Raw genomic sequence first — 20336 nt, 5'->3', positions numbered from 1 at the left:
TCGAACTGCCAACCTTTTGGTTAGCAGCCGAACTCTTAACAACTACACCACCGGGGTTTCCAACATATCCTCAGGGTCTGGATATTAGGACAGAGACATCTTTGGGGAGGAGGACATTATTCTGCATCCATTATTTTTTCCTTCCTGCCTCTCACTTCAGGTGATTCTGTTATAGAAATCATGCTCTCACATCTGAGGAAGGTCTTAGAAAGCCTCCTCTAACCCACCACTCACATTTTATTAGGGATATATTTGACCTCACCTAACAGGGCCTTGAGACCAAGAACCACAGACTGAGTTATGTTTAGACAGATTTGGGTGGAGGCGGCCTGGTGCTCTTCTAGGATGGTAGAAGATGGTGGAAGTCTAGGAGGCGAAGTAAAGAGAAAACATTAGGAAATTAGGCTCCTGGGAGTGGCCCACAGATGAGTTTTGCTCACTCTGCCATTTTGTCAAGGACATGGAGAATGAGTGACACAGAATAGGTGCTCCATCGATGCTGGATGACTGGCTAAACGGATGGATGGACGGACGGATGGATGGATGGATGGATGGATGGATGGATGGATGGATGGATGGATGGATGGATAGCTGAATGAGAGAGACTGGTGACCCTTCCACATTTAGATGAGTTCTATAGCTGTGCCTCTTCTCCCCACCTGAGCACCCAAAATTTCCACTATTTGTCTTTAGTGACCTGAAAATAGCACTAAAGGTGAGGCAGTGAGGAAACCCAGCCTTGCTAGGTTTATGCTAAACCCTGGAGATGAAGAAGGTGTGTTACTAAGTTGCATGCTGCCTAGTATTACTGACAGGGAAAAAAAAAAAAAACTCTTGAAATCCAGTTTGGTAAACAGCTAAAGGTAGGCAGGTCTACTGAGGAAAGAGACAAGACATTAGGGTGATGGATGAAGTCAGGGCCTCATACTAACATTTGGAATGGAAAGGTAACTGCTAGTTTCAAGGTCTAATGGAAGATGCTCCTTGCTCCTTTAACCCTAGTTTGAATGAGAAGATAACATTGTACGTAGGATATTGGGAATGTGGGTGGGCTATATCTGGTTCTTCCAATGATGGTAGTGTAGGAATATGAAAAGTCCACTGTATCAAATGACCCCAGGGAGACAGTGGGAAAACGAGCACCTAGTATTTTTTGTTTTAAGTGGTATTTTGTTTTATTAAGAAGATCTTGCCCTGAGACAAAGAGAATATGCCATCTAAATAAATCCATATGCCATTATCTCATCCCCTGACCATGACCTCAAACTAAGCCACTATTTAATTACTCTGACCTTCTTCTGGATTTTCTTTTTTCTGATCCCATTCCACCAGGAGATTGATGGCAATGCTCTACTGTTGCTGAAGAGTGACATGATTATGAAATACCTAGGCCTGAAGCTCGGACCTGCACTGAAACTCTGCTACCATATTGACAAGCTGAAGCAAGCCAAGTTCTGAAGTTTTTAAAGATAGAGACAAAATCCAGACAACAGATCTCAAGGTCTTTTTCTGCCTTACCAACATCCAGCCACCATCACGGAATAGATTCTCCTCTTAAAAATAACAACCATAAAGACTTGGCCGTTTTATAAAACTTGTGCATCTTTGCCTTTTTAAATATTCAATATGGCTCTTTTGAAAGGCTCCTCTGCATTAATGATTTGCCAAAAACTTACAAAAAGCCTATTCTTTTTAACGTTCCTAGTATGTTGTTTGCTCTTAGAGCGAGTCTTATTTTTCTAATGAGAAAGTGGGAACTGAATGCTATCGCCCAAGCAGAGCCCTGGAGGATTCAAAGGATGTGAGGAGAAGGACCTTAATCCCTGCAGAATGTCCACTGCGGTACCACCTGTCTTTAACTCTCACCTGGGGACCTATTCAGTGTGAGCCTTGCCGGACTAAGCCCTGGAAGCTGTCTTCTGAGGTTGACTGCCTCACCTTGCACTATCTGGAAAACTTGAATTCTTTTGCTCTCTAAAAGAGAAGAAAAACACCTCCTCCCCAGCCCTCCTTCTAGTTGTCTGAAGTACTGTGTTGCGCCACTAGAGGGCAGACGGCTAATGAAATTTCAGGACGCTTACTGACTGCAGCAGCATCATTATTCTCTACTCAGTGGATGAGTTAGGGCTTTTGTGAATAAGATCTGGCCTGCATAAAAATAGGGAATTTTTTCTACAGTCAGCACCACAGATTGCAACTTGGGAAGAAACCACCTTCCGGGAGGTTCTAGTTCATATCCAATCTTTACTGACTGACTGATGCACAAGCAGCAAAGGCAAGAATTTGGAAGCACCCTCTTCCCAGATGGGACTTTGGAGTCTCTTCCTTTCCAGAGTCCTTACTGAGGCGTCACACTGGCACGCTGAAGAGTCTTACTGACATTTAGCCACGGGTGCTTCTTTTAAAAAAGAAAAAGAACAGTGTCTCAACTAAGCTTTGAAAATGGGGAAGTTGATTTTCTAGTTACATTGCTGGGTTATGTAGTTGTATCTGTGGCTAATTTTTCTAGTCCTCAACAAATACACGGCCATGCTATTATTGAGTTTAATTCAATTACAAATAGGTTTTCTTTTCTCACCATGGAGTAATAGAAAAAAAATTGATGTTCTACCTCTCTGCAGCTGTGCCTAGAGGCAGCCCAATGAATCCACAGTTTACTACGCAGAAGGGCAACCTCTTCTCTGTTCTTTTTATCCTTCTCCTTTCTCTCTCCCCGTTTCTCTTTTTAATTCCTCTCTCTCTCTGAACAGGGAACATATCTTTGAAATGATGAATTCACCTTTGCCATAGGTACATCTTCTTCCTTAAAGAACATTCATAGTGCTGGAAGTGAGGGGATGAACATGAGACTTTGCACTGTCTGGGAAGGTAAGGGTCAAGGCAAACTCAAGACCTCTCTTGGCCCAAATCTGAATTAGAAAAGGCACATATTCCTCTGGGCTGTGGCTGAGCAGATGTCTCAGCTGGCCAGTGGAGCAAGGTGGCATCTCAGCTCCCTCACCCCTCAGCTGGGCGTCCTTGCGCAGAACACCACCTGTACAACCTTGAGGGCACCCCGGATAGAATTTGCATAGTGACCCTCTAGAAATCAGTTAGAACTTAGTTGAAGACCATAAGAAATATTTTGCTCTATGCCGCTAGATCCCCTTTGATGAAGGATTGTTGAGAAAGCACATCAGAGCAACATCCTTTTTAAACAAACAAAGGGAGTCTAGTCTTAGCACACAACAGAGAAGAGCAAGAGAAGCATGTCCGAAAACTGCCCACTGCCCTGAGCCTGAGTTTTCAGGTTGTGAAGGAGCTGACTGTTGGCTTCAGCAGCACATGACGAAACTACCATGAATCAGGCTTAGGACAGTCTTCAAGTTTTGAAGAGATAAACAAACTCTGTTCACCAAAGTTTTGTTAGTCATAAGTGCTCATGGCTGGGCTGGAGTTAGATAACTTCCCTCAAAAAGCCACAGACAGTTTATATTCCGAACTGCCAGTCTGAAAACAGTGAGACTCAGAAAAATCCCAGGACAACCTGTTTTCTGCCCCATTGTTTTTGCTCAGTCCCCTAATATTGTGGTGCCTCTTCCATCAACATAAATCAGTTGCTGTCAAGTCGATTCCAAATATGGTGCCCCTATGTATGTCAGAGTAGAACTATGCTTCATAGGGTTTTCAACGGCTGATTTTTCAGAAGTAGATCACCAGGGCTTTCTTCCCAGGTGCCTCTGGGTGGACTTGAACCTCCCAACTTTCGGTCAGCAACAGAGCGTGTTAATTGTTTGAGTCACCCAAGGACACCTCCATCAACATATACCTCATTTAATAACTTTCGGTACTAAGCTTTCAAAACTTCCTCCCCAACCTCACTAGTGCCTCCCTCACTACAAAAACACAAACATGGTGCTCCAAAATGACAACCAGTCCCAAACGATGTCGAAGAGAAACTTTGACTTGTTTTCAGGAGAAAGATATTTTCCCATCTCAAGTCTAGGAGGAAACTGTCTCCACATTCACATGGAACTGCTCTCACGGAGGTGCTATCTCATTTTGCATTAAACTTTAAGCAGGACAGCTTGCTGAAGTCATGGTATTTAAGGTTTGACTTTAAAAATCTCATTACTCTTAAAATGAATGCTGCCATATCAAAGACTATAACCCGGGGAGAAAATTCTTCCTTGGCTGTTTTTGCACTGAAATGTAATTAGCCAACCAAATTATTATAGCAATACTGCAATTACAATTAATTTTCACCCCTCTCAAAAATCTTGTCAAACCAGGCAGCTAAATAGCTTAGCAAATGTAAAACATGCCAGGCCATTTCCCCTAAACAGACCTTAAAAAGGCAGGCCACGTGTGTCATTCTCCTCCAAATGAGGGCTTACTTGGAGGCCTCACACTTGTACAAATATCGTACTTGTTATTCCATTGCAGTAGCTTTGCTTCAGGTGGCAGCAAATAATGATATAGTCTTGCATAATTCCAAATTAGAGTGTGTGTATGTATGTGTGTGTGTGTGCGTCCGCGTGCAAGCACGTGCATTCATGTTCCAAACATTTCCAATTACACTTGTCTGTTAAACACTTTAAAAAAAAAAAAAAAAAATCAAGAGACAATTCTACTGCCTAAGGCATTTTAAATGTTTTATGAAGCCCATTATTCTCTTTGTGAAGACTTCAGGTAAAAGATGGGGGTTTTGTCTTTGTGTCTCCTGATGCTGTAGTTGGAAAAGCTTTAGAAGTAGCTGGGAGTCTATCAGCTCTCACATTTACTTGGTTTAAACTGTCTCTCCCCTTTACAAATCATCCTTGGTAACACAGAGGCAGCCTTCTCTAGTCTTTGTACCTGCTGTTACTACTAGGTGTCCTGGCTTATGCCACAAAGGGTGCCCTGGGGGCAGCTGCGTGAGCTGGCTGGTGCTGAAGTTCTGGACTTGCCCCCTCAGGAGGCTGACTGGAGGTGCCACGCCTGTGGTTTCTTGTGACTATGGGTTTCTATGGGGCCTCCCCAAGGAACCCACTGGTGAGGGAAAAGCTCTCTTGAGGACTTTGTTTAGTGCCTGCCAGAGAGTACTCTGGACTCCCGTGATTTCCCTTCAGCAGGGTTGCCAACTATTTTTACTTTCAGCCGGAGAAAAGGAATGAAGGAGCTCCACAGGAAAAGCAAATGAGAAATCAAAATGCATCGGGAAGGAATACCGAGCTACCTTTGGCTTGCTTGAGGAGGAAACCGGTGAGGAAGGGAGGATAAAATTATAAATTTCTTAGGAAAGCAATAAAAGAGAAGCTCTTCTCATGTTCCCAACCCTTTAAGCTGCAATAACGAATTTTCGTATTTATGTGCTGTATAGAATATTTCTTACTTTTTTAATTAAAATAATTTTTTAAAAATAATTTTTGAGATTATTTTCAGAGAATTTTGTCACATCTCTGAAGATAATTGAAAAGGTCCAGAGATAATGAGGGACTCACATTTAGTCATTGCAAGAAGTCTTGAAAGATAGAAATATTCTGCTTTCTTTCTAAAGAAATAACCAGGTTTTCATACGTGTGAACAAAAAAATGAGCACTGTCTGATGTTTATTCTGAGGGCCACCTTTTCAGTTCTTCTCCAGTGGGGAATAGAGGGTGAGGGGCTTTGATTCCCTTTTTTTTTTTTTTTTTTAACATCAGATAACAAGGCAGAAGATCACGAAGGAGCAGATAATTATTTTAAAAAAAGCTGCAGTATTTTGTGAAGGAGAAAGTGTGAGTTATTTATTGTCATAAATATACTCCAAGAACTTTTCTGATGTCTTGCTATGTGCATTGGATTCCCCAGCAACACAAGAGGGCCACACTGAGAACCCTATAGGCGAATCCAGCAGATGGTGGGCTGTCCAGAGATGCTGTTTCCTGTTCCTGCGTGGCGATGTCAGCCCCAGCAGCAGCTCCCGCTACATGTGCATACCACCTGTGCTTCCAGCCTGACTCCTGGCTGCATTGCAAAGGGAAGTGGGCTAGGAACCTCAGCTTCCAGAGTGCCATCCCCTGCAAAGGTTGTCCTAGTCAAAGACAATTCCTTCACGGACAATTGGAAGCTGGATTTTTGGAAATCTAGCATGTACTTGAGAGAGAATCGCTCTTATTTATTGCCACCAGTTAAATATTATGGAAACATGTCTGCTAACAATTTGCTTTGTGTAATTTGTTCTAATGCTAATAAGCCACAGCTGGGATACTTCCTGTGGTAAATTCCTTTGTGGTTACAGTGCTATTATCACACATGGACTCCACAAAAACACTGTAGTTGAGAAGAACGCTCGCTTCGGTTCTCCCAGGTTTCCAGAAACTCTCCTAACTTGGAAGGAGTTATGGGCAAAAGCACATTTTTTAGAGGAGAATTTGGCTTTTTTATTTTCTTTTTTTATTCTCTGCTTTCCCAAGCAGAACCTCAGACCTGTGCTCTTAAAATCCTACACAAACAAGCCTGGGGTTTCCCTTCACACTTAGCACTGAGTTTAAGAATGATCCCTCCCTCAGGTCAGTCAAGTGTGCTGTACTCAGAGTTGATTTGGGTGGGGTGGGGTGGGGGTGAGAGCAGTGGAGAACATATCCAAGAGCTGGCTTAGCAGTCATCTAAATAATGATGCCAGACAGTGTGGGGGCAGCAGCATCTTTCTGTCCAAAGGTCCAAATATAGCACTTAGATTCTTCTCCGGGCAGTCACGGCACCATCCTCTGCTCTTTACTTCGACCATATGGACTGAGCCTTAACACTGGTTTCATGCACTAGATGCTTGTTGCAAAGACCCACACAAACATCTTCCATTGAGTCCTCCTTTCGAACACAAACACGCCAAAAGACTTGCTTCTTCACACAGCTCACTGTGAAATAACAGACCCCTCACTAGGTGTCATTTTACTGTAACCATGTGCGACTAAAGGCTACCTCCATCATAAATGTCACGTCCTCAAATCTCAGGAAGGCTCTACCTCCCCACCCAGTGCTGGAACATCTTCCCCACAGCCCTGAGATTCCAGTCGTGGGTAGTTCACTCCCATAGGAAGTAGCTTATTTCTCTGTTGGACTGCTCTGGTTGTGAAAAAATTATTTCTCAGGGAGACACAGATGTCTGTGAATCAGACACAGACGTTTGAGATGAAGCCAACACTGAAATCTCTCTCTTTTTAAGAGAGCTTGTCCATGTGGTAACCACATCCATAAGACAAGCTGACACCGGCGAGTAATCCCAGTGAAAGCCTCCGCCGCATTCTGATAGAGGAGCAGAGACTTCATATAAATATAGAAATACACACAGGTCATGGCCATTTGATTCATCAGTGGAATTTGTGGGGGCTCACACACACAAAAAATTGGGTGTCCTAGAAGAATTTTCAGTGCAGCTGTAAATCTGACTGTGGTCACATAAGCTGATGAGTTATGTAAGCTTGTGTGAATGAACCTGTAAAACCTCACACCTCATTAACAACTGTGAAAAAGACTCCATGTGACTCTGAGGCCCTATCTTTTCATTGTACTCATTGGTAATGTAACGAACTAAAGAAGCTTTCATTTAAACAAGCTATTATGAGTGATGATAGAAAAACAAACATGGTCTGCTATGAATTTATGAAACGGTTTTGCAGTTAATGAACTCAAGCCCAAGTACATTTTGTGCTCATGTGTGTATGCATGGATGAGTGCATATTGTAAGTGAATGTAACAAGAAGTGGGAATTAGGGAAGGTTAGATAAGGGACTGTAAAGGGAGAGTTTTGCTTTCATTCAGAAGAACTATCTAGCAATGATTTAGAAATCAGACCAAAAAGTACACATAACATGTAGTTTGTGTAGCTTGGATATAATGCTGGATTATGGAGTGGATTGTCTATGAAAATACTTAAGTCTTCATACTTCAAAAAAGCAGATACTATCCAGTACCACACATAGTACCTGCCCATAGAAACCCTTTGCCGTCGAGTTGATTCCAACTCAGAGCGACCCTATAGGACGGAGTTACCTGATAAATACCCACCAGTTGACTGAATGAACAAATGCTTGACCAAATTTTGTATTTTCTCCCCAAAGCCACTAGTTTCTTTTTTGAACACCCAGGTTTTATCTTTACTGAAAGGGGAATTGCCAAAGGGATAGACCAAAAGAACAGCATTAGGCCTTTCATTTCCTGTGGCTTTCCAAACCCTTGAACAAATAGGTCAACTTCGACAGTCACTGAATTGCATTTCACTCACATCTTTTTATCTTAAAGTCTCTCATCCTGATTGTCCGCATGCTCTACTGCAAGCATGAGAGAGTGACAACTGATTATTCATAACTGTACTTTTTTGTTGTTGTTGTGTTTTTGTTTTATAATCTCCAAAGGGTGGGCAGAGAGGGACTAAGGCTGCCAGTGATAATATGTAAGGATCCAGCAGTGGCCTCCTGTAGTTGTCATGCAGTCCTTTTGTCAACTCAGCACCCATCCCTCTTCTACTAACACCACCCCTATTTTTTTTTAACTGTGGTTATATATATATAAAACAGAACATTTGCCATTTCAGCATTTGTTTTACATGTACAATTCAGTGACATTAATTATGCTCATCATGTACAAGTTTACTTTTAAAACGTCTTTTCACTTTCTTTGCAAATCCATGATGCCTCTCAGAAATAAGAGTAGGGTTTCCACGGGCTGGTTAACTACATAGAGAGGTTGAGCATCTCCGTGGGAGAGGGAGAGAGTTCTCGCTATAAACTCTGCACTCCCAATACCTTGTTCACTTTGAAGAGGGCAGGTCAGCAGAGCTAGTAGGCTTTCCCCACAAGCCTCTTTCTCTCATACTTGCTGACGGTAGCAAGATGGTTTGAAAATACACAGCCCACAGAAGGTGGGTAGAAGAGAGCCTTCTTCATCTTTTTCCGTTCTTTATCCATCTCCTCCCTTGAGAGCATATTCGGAAATGTCAGGGGGTTCTCTTTCATACCCCAATAGCTACATAGGAATGTTAAAAACTGAGTGACATGGCTGATATTTTTCATAACCACACCTCAACTCAGACTTCCAAATGAGTGTTTTGCCTTCAAAGAAATCACCTCAAAAGCCTGGATACCTGTTCCAAGGATGTTGTCATTGCTCACAATATTTTTAGTACGTCTCTTCTGGGGTTATCTTTAGATGCTAGAACACATTCTTTTCAAAGTATTTTTGGAAGCCAATCATTGTCCCTTGAGGGTAGATTTGATTTTTGGAGCCAGCTAAAGCCACTGAGGTCATGTCTGGTGAAGAACACGGGTAATCAATCTGAGATTTAAAACCATATGTCTCCATAAAAATTAGTTTTTTTCCTCGTTGGTTTTTTGGCACAAATGGTTTGCACTGTAATTCATTTGCTAACTTAAACACACGAGGCAAGTATCAGTATAAGGAGCTGTAATGTATAGACTACTTTGAAGGGCAACATCATCTGGATGTCTAAATTTTAACATGTTTGTTTTCTTAATGATAGTATTGCTATATATTTAGGCATAGTAAGTTGAGGATGGTACGAGTGTTTGTAAATATACACAGAGATCACCCTCACACCTAGCATCGTAGAATCCCAGAATTGGGAGGAAAAAAATTTAGGGGACAGCTCACCACCAGTGTAGAACCTTTTCCATACTATCCTCTGTGTGTTCCTCATCACTCTGCAGACGGCACAGCGTGGGGCAGTGAAAATGAAACAAGACCTCTGAGCTACCTTCTCCCCTAACCCCATCTGCTCATTGGTAAAAGGAAGGGTCATCCAGATGACTTTTAAAAGCATTTATTACTCAGTTACTTTTAGCAAAGGCCAGTGGGGCTCTGCTGTGATAGAAGTTATAGACTATCGGTTCCTTTCTGTTCTGTTTTATGCTTTCTAGCTTTGGCCCTCTCCTCTTTCCTAACCTCATCTAGATGTTTTCTGATCCTCTTCTCCCATGGGCCCATAATGCCCTCTTAAAGTCACATAAGCATCACTTCGCCATCCTTTCCCACTATTTTTTACTTTCTATTAAATTCTTTCTTCCTGTCTCTGTGTTTCTTTATTTCCCCGTTTGTGTTTCTTCATTTCACTAGCTTCAATACCTTTTGGGGAGGAGAGGTGGAGAGAGAAATAAAAAACAAACAAATAGCCCCTTCCCTCACTGGCCTAGAAGTTCCAACTTTGCCTGACTGCCATTGTTCAGTGGTCACCTGTCCACCACATCCCTTGGCTCTATCATGCTTCCTGCCCAATAACCATTTGTTCTTTCCATTTCTCAAGGGCTAGTTCTGTAAGCTTGTCCTTGAGTTTGGTAACAAGTGTCCTGTCCCTTTTGAATGTTTCATTCTGTAACTCACTCTGATGTGTCGCTGATAGACCTCATCAGCCATCATCAACCTCAAGTCCAAATGCCCATCACACTAGGTTGCCATCTCATGCAACCCTAAAGGCTGAGAACCAAGTGACCTGGAGGCAACTTGACATACCTCTTACAAAGCATGAGTTGATTCTTCCAGCTATGCTTTCTCTTGCAATCGGCATGGAGTCACTCTGACATCCAGTATTCATTCTGATAATTCCACAGTTCTTCATCCAGACCCACTTAGCATTGATTGGGCATCTCCTAGGTGCCAAAGTCAGGTGAGTGCCTCATGTCTAAGTGAGAAGGGTACAGCCAGGATCAAAGACATGACACAATGACCTACATCAGAAGCATTCCTGGTAGCAAGGTTTTGTTTTTGGATATTTATCAAGTCTACTGAGACATGTATAATATTAAATCCTTGTGTCTAGGAAGGGGAAGAGGATGATATATTTCCCAAAAGAAAATGTGGTTTAGAAGAGCTAGAAAGGCAGCAAAATTCTGGAAAGGGGACACACTACTTCCGGTCTTTATCCATCACAATCATGCACCTTCAAGATCTTTCTGGTAATCAAACTTGTTTCCTCCTCAGGAACTGGATGTTTCTGCTCAAGTGTGAGGGTGTTTTGGGGACTTTGATTTCTTTTAGTACCCATTGTGTTCTAAGCCACGATATTTAATTTCCTGTCATCTTCTGGTGGCACAGTGGTTAAGTGTTCATCAGCTAATCAAAAGTTTGGTGGTTTGAACCCACCAGCCACTCTGCAGGAGAAAGATGTGGCAGTCTGCTTCTGTAAAGATTTATAGCCTTGGAAAATCTACGGGGCAGGTCTACTCTGTCCTATAGGGCCTCTATGAGTCAGACTTGACTCAATGGCAATGTGTTTTTTTTTTTTTTTTTAGTATCATCTTCTAGCTATATCTTCGATCACTTGAGGATTAAAAAAAAAAAAAGAGTTTCTCTCATCTCTTCTCATTCTCTAGAAACTTTGAAATATTAGTAGCTTTATATTGACCATACTTATTCAATCTGTATGCTGAGCAAATAATCCAGGAAGCTAGACTATATGAAGAGGAAAGGGGCATCAAGATTGGAGGAAGACTCATTAACAACCTGTGATATGCAGATGATACAACTTTGCTTGCTGAAAGCGAAGAGGACTTGAAGCACTTACTGATGAAGATCAAAGACTACAGCCTACAGTATGGATTACACCTCAACATAAAGAAAACAAAAATCCTCACAGCTGGACCAATAAGCAACATCATCATAAATGGAGAAAAGATTAAAGTTGTCAAGGGCTTCCTTTTACTTGGACCCACAGCTAATGCCCATGGAAGCAGCAGTCAAGAAATTAAACAGTGTATTGCATTGGGCAAATCTGCTTCAAAAGTCCTCTTTAAAGTGTTAAAAAGGAAAAATGTCACCTTGAGGACTAAGGTGCGCCTAACCCAAGCCATACCATTTTCAATCACTTCGTATGCATGCAAAAGCTGTACAATGAATAAGGAAGACCAAGTCAAAATCAATGCATTTGAATGATGGTGTTGGAGAAGAATACTGAATATACTATGGCCTGCCAGAAGAATGAACAAATCTGTCTTGGAAGAAGTACAGCCAGAATGCTCCTTGCAATTGAGGATAGAGAGACTTTGCCTTACTTACTTTGGACATGTTATCAGGACAGACAAGTCCCTGGAGAAGGACATCATGCTTGGTAAAGTAAGGGGTCAGCGAAAAAGAGGAAGACCCTCAACAAGATGAACTGACACAGTGGCTGCAACAATGGGCTCAGACATAATGATTGTGAGCATGGCACAGGACTAGGTAGTGTTTCGTTCTGTTGTACATAAGGTCGCGAAGAGTTGAAACTGACTCAACAGCACCTAACAAAAATGACATATAGCAAATATTTCAGTTTTATAGACTTGAGTTAATTAGACTGTTTCGTTCCTTTCTTTATATACCTATGGGTAATTTTATTAAAACAAAGATCTTATACTCTAAGTACACTTGTAGATAAATTTACTTTTTATTCTATGCATACAAGAAAACTGAATACATGGATGAAATAAAATCGTGTCACCATAAATGTTTTCTTATGCCGGGTTCTCTAGAGGAGTAAAACCAGTGAAGCATATATATGTGTATACACATAGAGAGAGAGATTTATCTCAAAGAAATGGCTCACACAGTTGTGGAGGCTGGAACTCTCCAGTCTGTGGGTCAGGCATCAGGCTGGAGGCTTCTCCTGACTCATGTGGTTGCAGGTGTTGATGAACCACAAATCAGCAGGTCAGGCAAGAACTGGAGGTCAGAGGATGATGAGTCAGATGCAGGATCCAGAGACAGCTTTGCCAGAACATTCATATATAATGACTGCAGGCCACATCTCCAAATAAACTGATTGGCTTTCAACTGATTGGCTTTTAACTGATTGGCTGCTCACGTCAGATCACAAGATGGAGGATGATTACATAATATTTGCCAAACCCCTGAGAATCATGACCTAGCCAAGTTGACACATAACTTTAACCATCACGAATGTCTTCTGTTTTTCTTTTTCCTTTTCACTAGCAATAAAAATTTTTTGATAATAAAGTATCATTGTAACATCACAAAGTGTCACAGGGCCAAAAGTTTTGTCTTTTACTAGCTATGCCATGTTGTAACTATCTGACAAGATTCTTGCTAAATAATGAAGCCATCTGAGTAGGTGGGAACCCCTGTTCTCTAAGCTTGTGAGGTTGAGTGACAATGATTGAAGTGTTATGTCTTTTGTTTTGTAAATTGACTGGTTTACTTTCAAATTCTTTCTTGCAACACAGTCTCAGCTAATCTTATATTTCTACCTCTTTATTCTACTTCTCTACCCTGATATGCCTACTTGGGAGATTTCCTGATCTTGCTCCGTCTGGGAGCGGGGCAGCTGCCTCCTTTCCTGGTAAAGCTTTCTTTCTTGAACCATGCCCTGCAAATACAGCCAGAAACCAAGATACAAGAAGGTCATCTCATCTCAGTAAGATAAAAACAAGGTCGACTACATTTCCTTTTCTCTACCTAGATGGTCTTTCCTCCCTTGTAATGAAAGATTTTAAAAGGGTGCCTGTGCATGTGTGTATGTATGTATGTATGTTTGGGTTTGGGAATTTGAGAGAAAGGTCATCCAGGGGAGGTTGGAGCATCATTTGCTTGTGTGCAGAATGGACTCAGTGTGTACTGTGTGTATTGCAGATAGTCTAATTACTTGAAGATTCATTGTGCTTTCACTTTTTATAGACATAATGCAATTCTAGGATGTTACTTCCACTCCATGCTTTATTGAGATGTGCTTGGGGAGTGTAGAGCTTCGAGCTTAGAAAATGGTGTAGTTTTGGGTCCTAGCTTTTCTTCCCTTAATACCAATGGACCGAATTTTGCAGACCACAAATCAGTGAATGGAACTCATTGTAATGGTGAGCAGCATTTACATTGGAGAGAAAGAGCAGAAAACTCTGTCACCCGGGGAAAGAGTCTCTCCTTAATTTTTGCTCTTTGCAAGCTTGATACAATCAGTGTTTTCTAATATTGAGACAATCCTTTCACCTCAAAGTGTTCGTTTGTAATTGTGCCACATAATGGAAAATTGTAATAGGCAATTTGGTTCTGTAATTCAGTTTGCAAAGCATGCAAACATAAGATAACTAGGTTAAATGCAAATAGACATTACACCAAGGTACGCAAACCAGGAAAAAAAAGATGCTGTGTCCGTAACTTAGAAAAAACATGAATTTTATTCCTCATGTGCCTCAGAATTTAGAGTGTACTAAAGTTATTTATCTCTAGTTTAATTTCATCACATATTGTTCTTACAGATACATTATCTGTTTGTGAACACACATGTATTCTCACTGTATGTATTTACAAATCTCTCATTTGCATAAGCAGGGTCTGAAAGTAGCATGTTCTTTAGGAGTGAGTTGGATATATTAATCTTTACAATATACAGTGTTTTAATAAATAGGCTATTATATATAAGATACCACGTCAAAATGTGCTTTCAACTTTTGAAAGCCTTTTTGTTATTATTTGTAACTTTTTCCTTTGTGCAAATTCTTTCATTATGTAGAGGTTTTTGTTTTTTTTTTTAAATTGTGCTTTTTTAAATTGAGCTCAAGTTAATTTCGCATTCAAAAATTTATACACATATTGTTTTGTGACATTGGTTGTAATCCCCACAATGTGACAGCACACTCTCCCTTTGCACCCCGGGTTCCCTGTGTCCATTCTATCAGTTCCCGTCCCTTCCTGCCTTCTCATCCTGCTTTTGGACAAGAGCTGCCCATTTGGTCTCATATCTATTTGAATAAAAAGCACATTCCTCATGTTTATTATTATTTTTAATGCATAAACAGTTACTGGAATGTACACTATACTCTGATACATACTGTTTAATTAAATAAACTCTTTTTGCCTTAATTACTTAAATTTTTTTGGGGGGTACTCTTTTTCATTTTTATTGCAGCCTGGGTGTGATTCAATAAGATTTCTAAAACTTCAAGATTCCAAGACAATGAAGTATTTTCTGATCATGCTGTTAAAAGCACTTCTGTATTTTTATATAGAACGGAATTTATGTGAGCCTGTGTATATTTTATCTGATAAACTACTTTATGTTCATTATCATTTCGTCATGTTCCCATAAGCAGATAGCAAGGAAAAGCCTTTCAAAGGTCGTCCTTTGACAACTGAGGCCACAAAGGTCTGACTTGTAGCTGCCTGGGGCCCCTCTCACCTGCTGGCTGGCTCAGGGGTTACAGGAGCCCAGGGTTCTCTATTGACCACACTCCCCATCTCCCTGACCTTCCCATTCTGGCCTGTGACCATGAACGGGCAGCCTGGTGCGGGGAAGGGATGTGAAATTTGGGTCAGAGCCCCCAGGTGAGTTACTGCCCTGGGTCATCTTGGGCCAGCCTCTCCCTCTCAAGGGCCTCCTTCTCAGCCAGTAATCACGGACAGGAGGCCTGCCTCCTTGCAGCCAGGGAATTAAGATAAATCAAGGTGGGTGTAAATGCCCCTCAGTGTCTGTTGAATCTACAATCCTGTTTCAGGTTGTTTACTCCTATCAGCGGAGTCCCTGGGTGGTGCAAACAGTTAATGCACTCGGCTACTCACCGAAGGTTTGAGTACACCCAGAGGTGCCCCGGAAGAAAGGTCTGGTGATCTACTTCTGAGAAATCAGCCATTGAAAACCCTACGGAGCACAGTTCTACTCTGATACACATGGGGTCGCCATTAGTTGGAATTGACTTGAAGGCAACTGGTACTCCTGTTGGTTGGTTGTGACTCTAGGTGTTTGGGGATTGTGACTGCTCCTGGTCTGATCCAACCCTCACCCTGCCAACGACACCAATTCCCTACTCAGAGGTCTCCAATCTGTTCCTAGTGCTTGGCAATGATCCTTGGCAAAGGCAACTTGGTTTCAATGAAAACAGTTCAGTGGGGGGAAGAAAAATCTCCCTGTGCCAGTGTCCTCTGTAGCTTGGTAAGACAAGCAAGGAGCGGGGAAGAGTCAGGGTTGCAGACCTCCAAGGCTTTCTCTCATTCTCTGCCCACGGTTTGATTAAAGCTCAGTAGACTGAAAATATTAACCTTGCTGCTTGCCCTGTCTAGAGCAAAGCCATTTCCGAGCTCATATCTCCCCTCTCCCCCAGCACACTTCCAAAACAGGTAGCCCTCCTCATATGCCCTTGACGTCCCTGAGCCACCACAAGAGAGCCCACCTACAAGTTTCCTGACTCACCCAGGCGCTGAGGGTCCCTTTTCTGAGCCAGCTCTCCTCTAACACTTAGACACAAAAGTCTGAAAACTCAGCTTCTGTAACTTGTAGTTGTACAAACTGTTGAATCTTAACTATATAAGGCCCAAGTGGGGAAGAAGTCCTGAAGTAAGTGTTTGCACCTGAACACTCTCAGGACTAGAAAAAGAGGAAGGAGTTCCTTGACAAAGGAAGACATCTTACCCCAGGTTAAATTAATTCTGTGGTGAGAACAATAAGACATCACGAAACGACAAGGGAGGAGCCCTGGTGGCACAGTGGTTAAGCGGTCGGCTGCTAACAGAAAGTTCGGCTGTTCCAACACACAAGTTGCTCCACGGGAGAAAGATGTGGCAGTCAGCTTCTGTAAAGATTTACAGCCATGAAAACTCTATGGGGCAGTTCTTCTCTGTCCTATAGTGTTGCTATGAGTCGGAATCGACTCCACAGCGGCAGGTTTGGTTTTTGTTTAAAGGACAAGAACAGCACAGCTAGCATGCAAGGTGAGGTCTGAAGCTTATTTACAGGTATGTGCACACCTGAATGTGCACAGGTACCTACACTGTCCCTGCCTCATTCCCCACTCCTTAAGAACCAGAAGATAGATTGGACCAGCGCCACACATCTGGGGTTTAGTCTCTGCTTTCCCACTGACCAGCTGAAGGCCTTGGGCAAGCCATTTAATCATTCCAGACACCAGGGAATTGGACTAGATGAGGTCTACTCCCCTCACCTCCCACTCTGGTCTGCTCTGATAGTTCATGGATCTACAACTTAGCAATAGAATAGGCTGTTAATGATTATCGTTTCTTTCCATGGTCTTGAGAGTCCTGAATGGGTAAGACCCATTGGGACTCTGTAGGGAAGAGAGGACTTTGGGGAGCTTATATAGCTGAGACCAAGATAATGACCTATTTCAGGTGTCTCTCTCCTAAGAATCCAGCTCTTAAAACCTGAATGGAGTTGATTTTCTCTGGCAAGCTGTCAGAAAAGAGAATTTCCCACATACTATGTGAATCACTGTGAAAAGTGATATTGTTCAATTCTAGGAATTTAAACTTCCTTCACACACAGAACATGGACAGATCTTTCCTTCTGATCTCTGAATTAGAACTTCCATTCATGTAGTCGTCAATGACTTTCCCATTACCCCTTTACTTAAAAAAATCATTTTAAAAGGAGAAAAGAAATGCTTTTCTCCTTCAACTCTTTGTACCAGGGTTGATTCCGTATCCAACTGGAAGTGGCTCCCAACTTATTGTTAACGAATTAGTGGGAGCAATACAAAAACATTGAAAGGTGAAGGCTATTTAAATGAGAAATATTTCTATGAAATCCCTGGGGATTAGGGGGTGGAGGAGAAGTGGATTTGACAGTAGCTCTGTTGCCGGTTTCAGACTAACGGGTTTGGAAACAGTGTTTTGTTAGCAGCAGTTAATCAGCGAATCCTGTTACTTAATAAGGTTATCACTCTTACAAAAGCTGCAAATTACAGTTTCCTTCTCTCCAGGCTGAAGATACTATCCTTAAGATTTTTGCATCTACAAGTAGTTTCTCATTAGCAGAAACCTGGTAAACAGAAGCACATCTTAAAAGCTATTTGTGTGCAATTCGGGCCAATGTTTTCATCCTAAAATTTTACAATCCTGTTAGCCTGCCCCATCCCTACCCCCATCGTTTGGTGCTAGCTTGGACTGTGTATCAGAAAGAGGTGGCAAAATGTTCCTTTGTTCCTCATCAGCTGCAGGAGACACTGTAATGTCAGCTGAGAGTAAATTCATAGGCTTGTAAAAGCCTAACTCAAGTCACTGCCAACTCCAGGTCCCTCTGCTAGTCAGCCTTGAAGGATGCTTTCCAGTGATTTAGTGACACAGCAGGGCCGCTCTCTCTCAATGTGACCGTCTCCATTAACCCCCATTTCATCACAGGGCTTTTAGAGTAGCCTATGAATTGTGCCTCACCCACCCACTCACCACTCCACCAACCCCTTGGCCCTTGCTGGTGTTTAAATTCCATAGCATCATCTGTCAGACTTCCTCTGCTTGAGTTTAGACATATTCACCCATCCCTCTTCCTGTGGAGCCCAGGAACCTCCAAGAAGGACCAGCTGGTACTAAATTCTTTGGCGTCAGCCTTGACTGCTAACCAAGATTGCATCATTGTCCCATGTGGAAGGGGAGGCGGTGTAATGGTGAGTGTGTCATGCAGCTGACAGGAAGTGTTTGGGGGCTCCTTGGAGATTGGAGGCAAGAGAAACCACTCCCTCAGCGATGCTTGGGAGAAAGGCAAGTGGGAGCAGGCGCGTACACAGCAGGGACTTTCTATCGAAGCATAGCTTGAGGTGAAGGGGGGGTTGCATCTGAGCACACCTCCCGGACTCACAGATGTGTGACCTGGCAGACCTGCTATTCCATCTCCGTAGTACTTGTCTTTCCAGTTCTGTCCTCCCTCTTTTCTTTCCCCCCTTTCAGCTCAAAAATCTCCAAAGGGGATGAATTTGAGTTTTTTCCTGGAATGTGTGTTGTATGTGTGTACTGAATATCTCCACTTCATCCCAGTTGTTGATGACATTGTACCCCCACCCTTTCTCTCTCCCCACACCCCACCCCTCTCACCCACCCTTTCCTATGGACCCCCTAGTCCCTAGCATTTCTTAGAGCTGCATATAATTTTCCCCGGGAGGCACTTTGTGTTTTCTGGCTGGATTCTCTCTACATGTTCAGTCAAATACTTTTCCCCTTTTGCTTGTACCTCTGCATCCTTCCTCGACTTGGCTCTTGAAGCATTATTTCTCGGTGTTTTCTTTCCTCCTCTTCCACCCCCAGTGAGAACATCTCTGTGCTTGTTTTACAGCCTTACATTTTCCACCAGAAAACACGCTTCCAAGGGCCTTAGTGACTTGTGAAAATTCCTTCCAAACCTGTCTCCTGGAAACAGGATGGCAGATGAAAGATTTCTTCATTAAAATTAGATACTTTCAAGAGGCATCCAGGAAAAGTTCTGGAAATCCCCAATGCGCCTTTGTCTCCTTCATGCTGGCGGGGAGGCTAGGAGGGAAACCTGGGCTGCGGGACAAAGGACACCGAGGCTCTGTCCCTCCTTTCTGTGACAGCAAATCCCTCCCTAGAGCAGGGACAGGCTGTTGATTCACTTCCTACCCCTTGCTCACACTAGATGGCCCCTGAATAACTCACATGTGAAGTGCCTGGAGGTCCTCATGACCCGCTGTTTTTGGTGGGGGGGAGTGGAATATGATTTATGACTTGAGTTGCTGGTTGAGACTCTGGACGTCATTCCAACTGTGATTTCTCATTTGGGTTCCTGATGTTTGATTATGCAGTTGGGCGGAGTCCCCTCTTGAAGGCCGGTTCAGCAACATGAGCGAGTTCCCAGCTGGGGGTTTAACTGGACCAGCCATGTGTAGTCGGAGCTTGGAGAAACTCTTAGGCAGGCCCTTAGGAAACCCGGGCCTGGGAAAGCGGATTTCTAACTCTGGCTTAAAGCAGGAGAGAAGGAGGCACCGAGGCTGAGTCCTTCTCTGAGCCGAGCTGGCACTGGGCACTTCACAGGCAACACCTTGCTCATTCAAATGCCCCTACTCTGTGGGCACCCTAGGGTAAGATGAGTGCCTGCAGGGCAGGATTCAGGCACGTTATTGGAGCAAACAAGGACCACCCGAGGGGCTGGCAGGAGGTCCTGTCTCTCTATAAAGGCTTTGGTGCCTCCAAGAGGCCCCACTGCTGGGGTGGTCTGGTCTTGAGAAAGGACTTGATTCTCCTCAGAGTGGCTCTGATGAGGATAATGGGAACACCAGTCCCGTTACTACTGCATTTGGATCCTCAAAGATGAGGTGTAAGCTGTTCACAAAGACCCCTTCACCCACAGACCCCAGTAAGGCTGCTGGGTGACTCAGCCCAATCACAGTAGAGAGCAGTTAATGCTTGCTGAAGTCTGGTCCTCTCCCTCCACTTGGTCTTTCACCCTCAAGGAGGCCAGCCTGAGCTTTCTTACATGATGGTACCACTTTCCACGATGGAGAGACCAGAGGCAGCAATGTCTCTTGAGGACGAGACTCAGAAGTCACACAAGGTCATTTCTACACATTCAATTGGTCAAAGAAGTCACAAAGCCAGCCAGACTCAAGGGGAGGGGAAATAGACTCCACTTCTTCCCTCCTCTCCGCCGCCGCCATAGGGTG

General features: G+C 43.0%; 1 protein-coding gene across 13 annotated transcripts in view; it reads left to right on the top strand.

Moving 5' to 3' along the window:
* Positions 1 to 6271, top strand: part of SCML4 (Scm polycomb group protein like 4) — a 134450-nt gene extending 128179 nt beyond the window's left edge. For 7 of the 13 annotated variants that reach the window (XM_023727627.1, XM_023727623.1, XM_023727622.1 and 4 more), the window contains 2 exons: positions 5119 to 5223; positions 5664 to 6271. In XM_023727627.1, coding sequence (XP_023583395.1) covers positions 5119 to 5223; positions 5664 to 5759 — 201 coding nt within the window. In that variant the 3' untranslated portion in view covers positions 5760 to 6271. Of the gene's footprint in view, positions 1 to 1332; positions 4601 to 5118; positions 5224 to 5663 lie in introns of those variants that run through there. The other 6 variants (XR_002823312.1, XR_002823311.1, XM_023727625.1 and 3 more) reach the window with 6 other exon arrangements.
* The last annotated feature ends 14065 nt before the right edge of the window (positions 6272 to 20336 follow it).

The sequence above is a fragment of the Trichechus manatus genome, unplaced genomic scaffold, assembly GCF_000243295.1.
Source record: "Trichechus manatus latirostris isolate Lorelei unplaced genomic scaffold, TriManLat1.0 scaffold00017, whole genome shotgun sequence".
Taxonomy (NCBI): domain Eukaryota; kingdom Metazoa; phylum Chordata; class Mammalia; order Sirenia; family Trichechidae; genus Trichechus; species Trichechus manatus.
The sequence above is the reverse complement of the archived record's forward strand: the minus strand, read 5'-3'. Positions and strand labels throughout refer to the sequence as shown.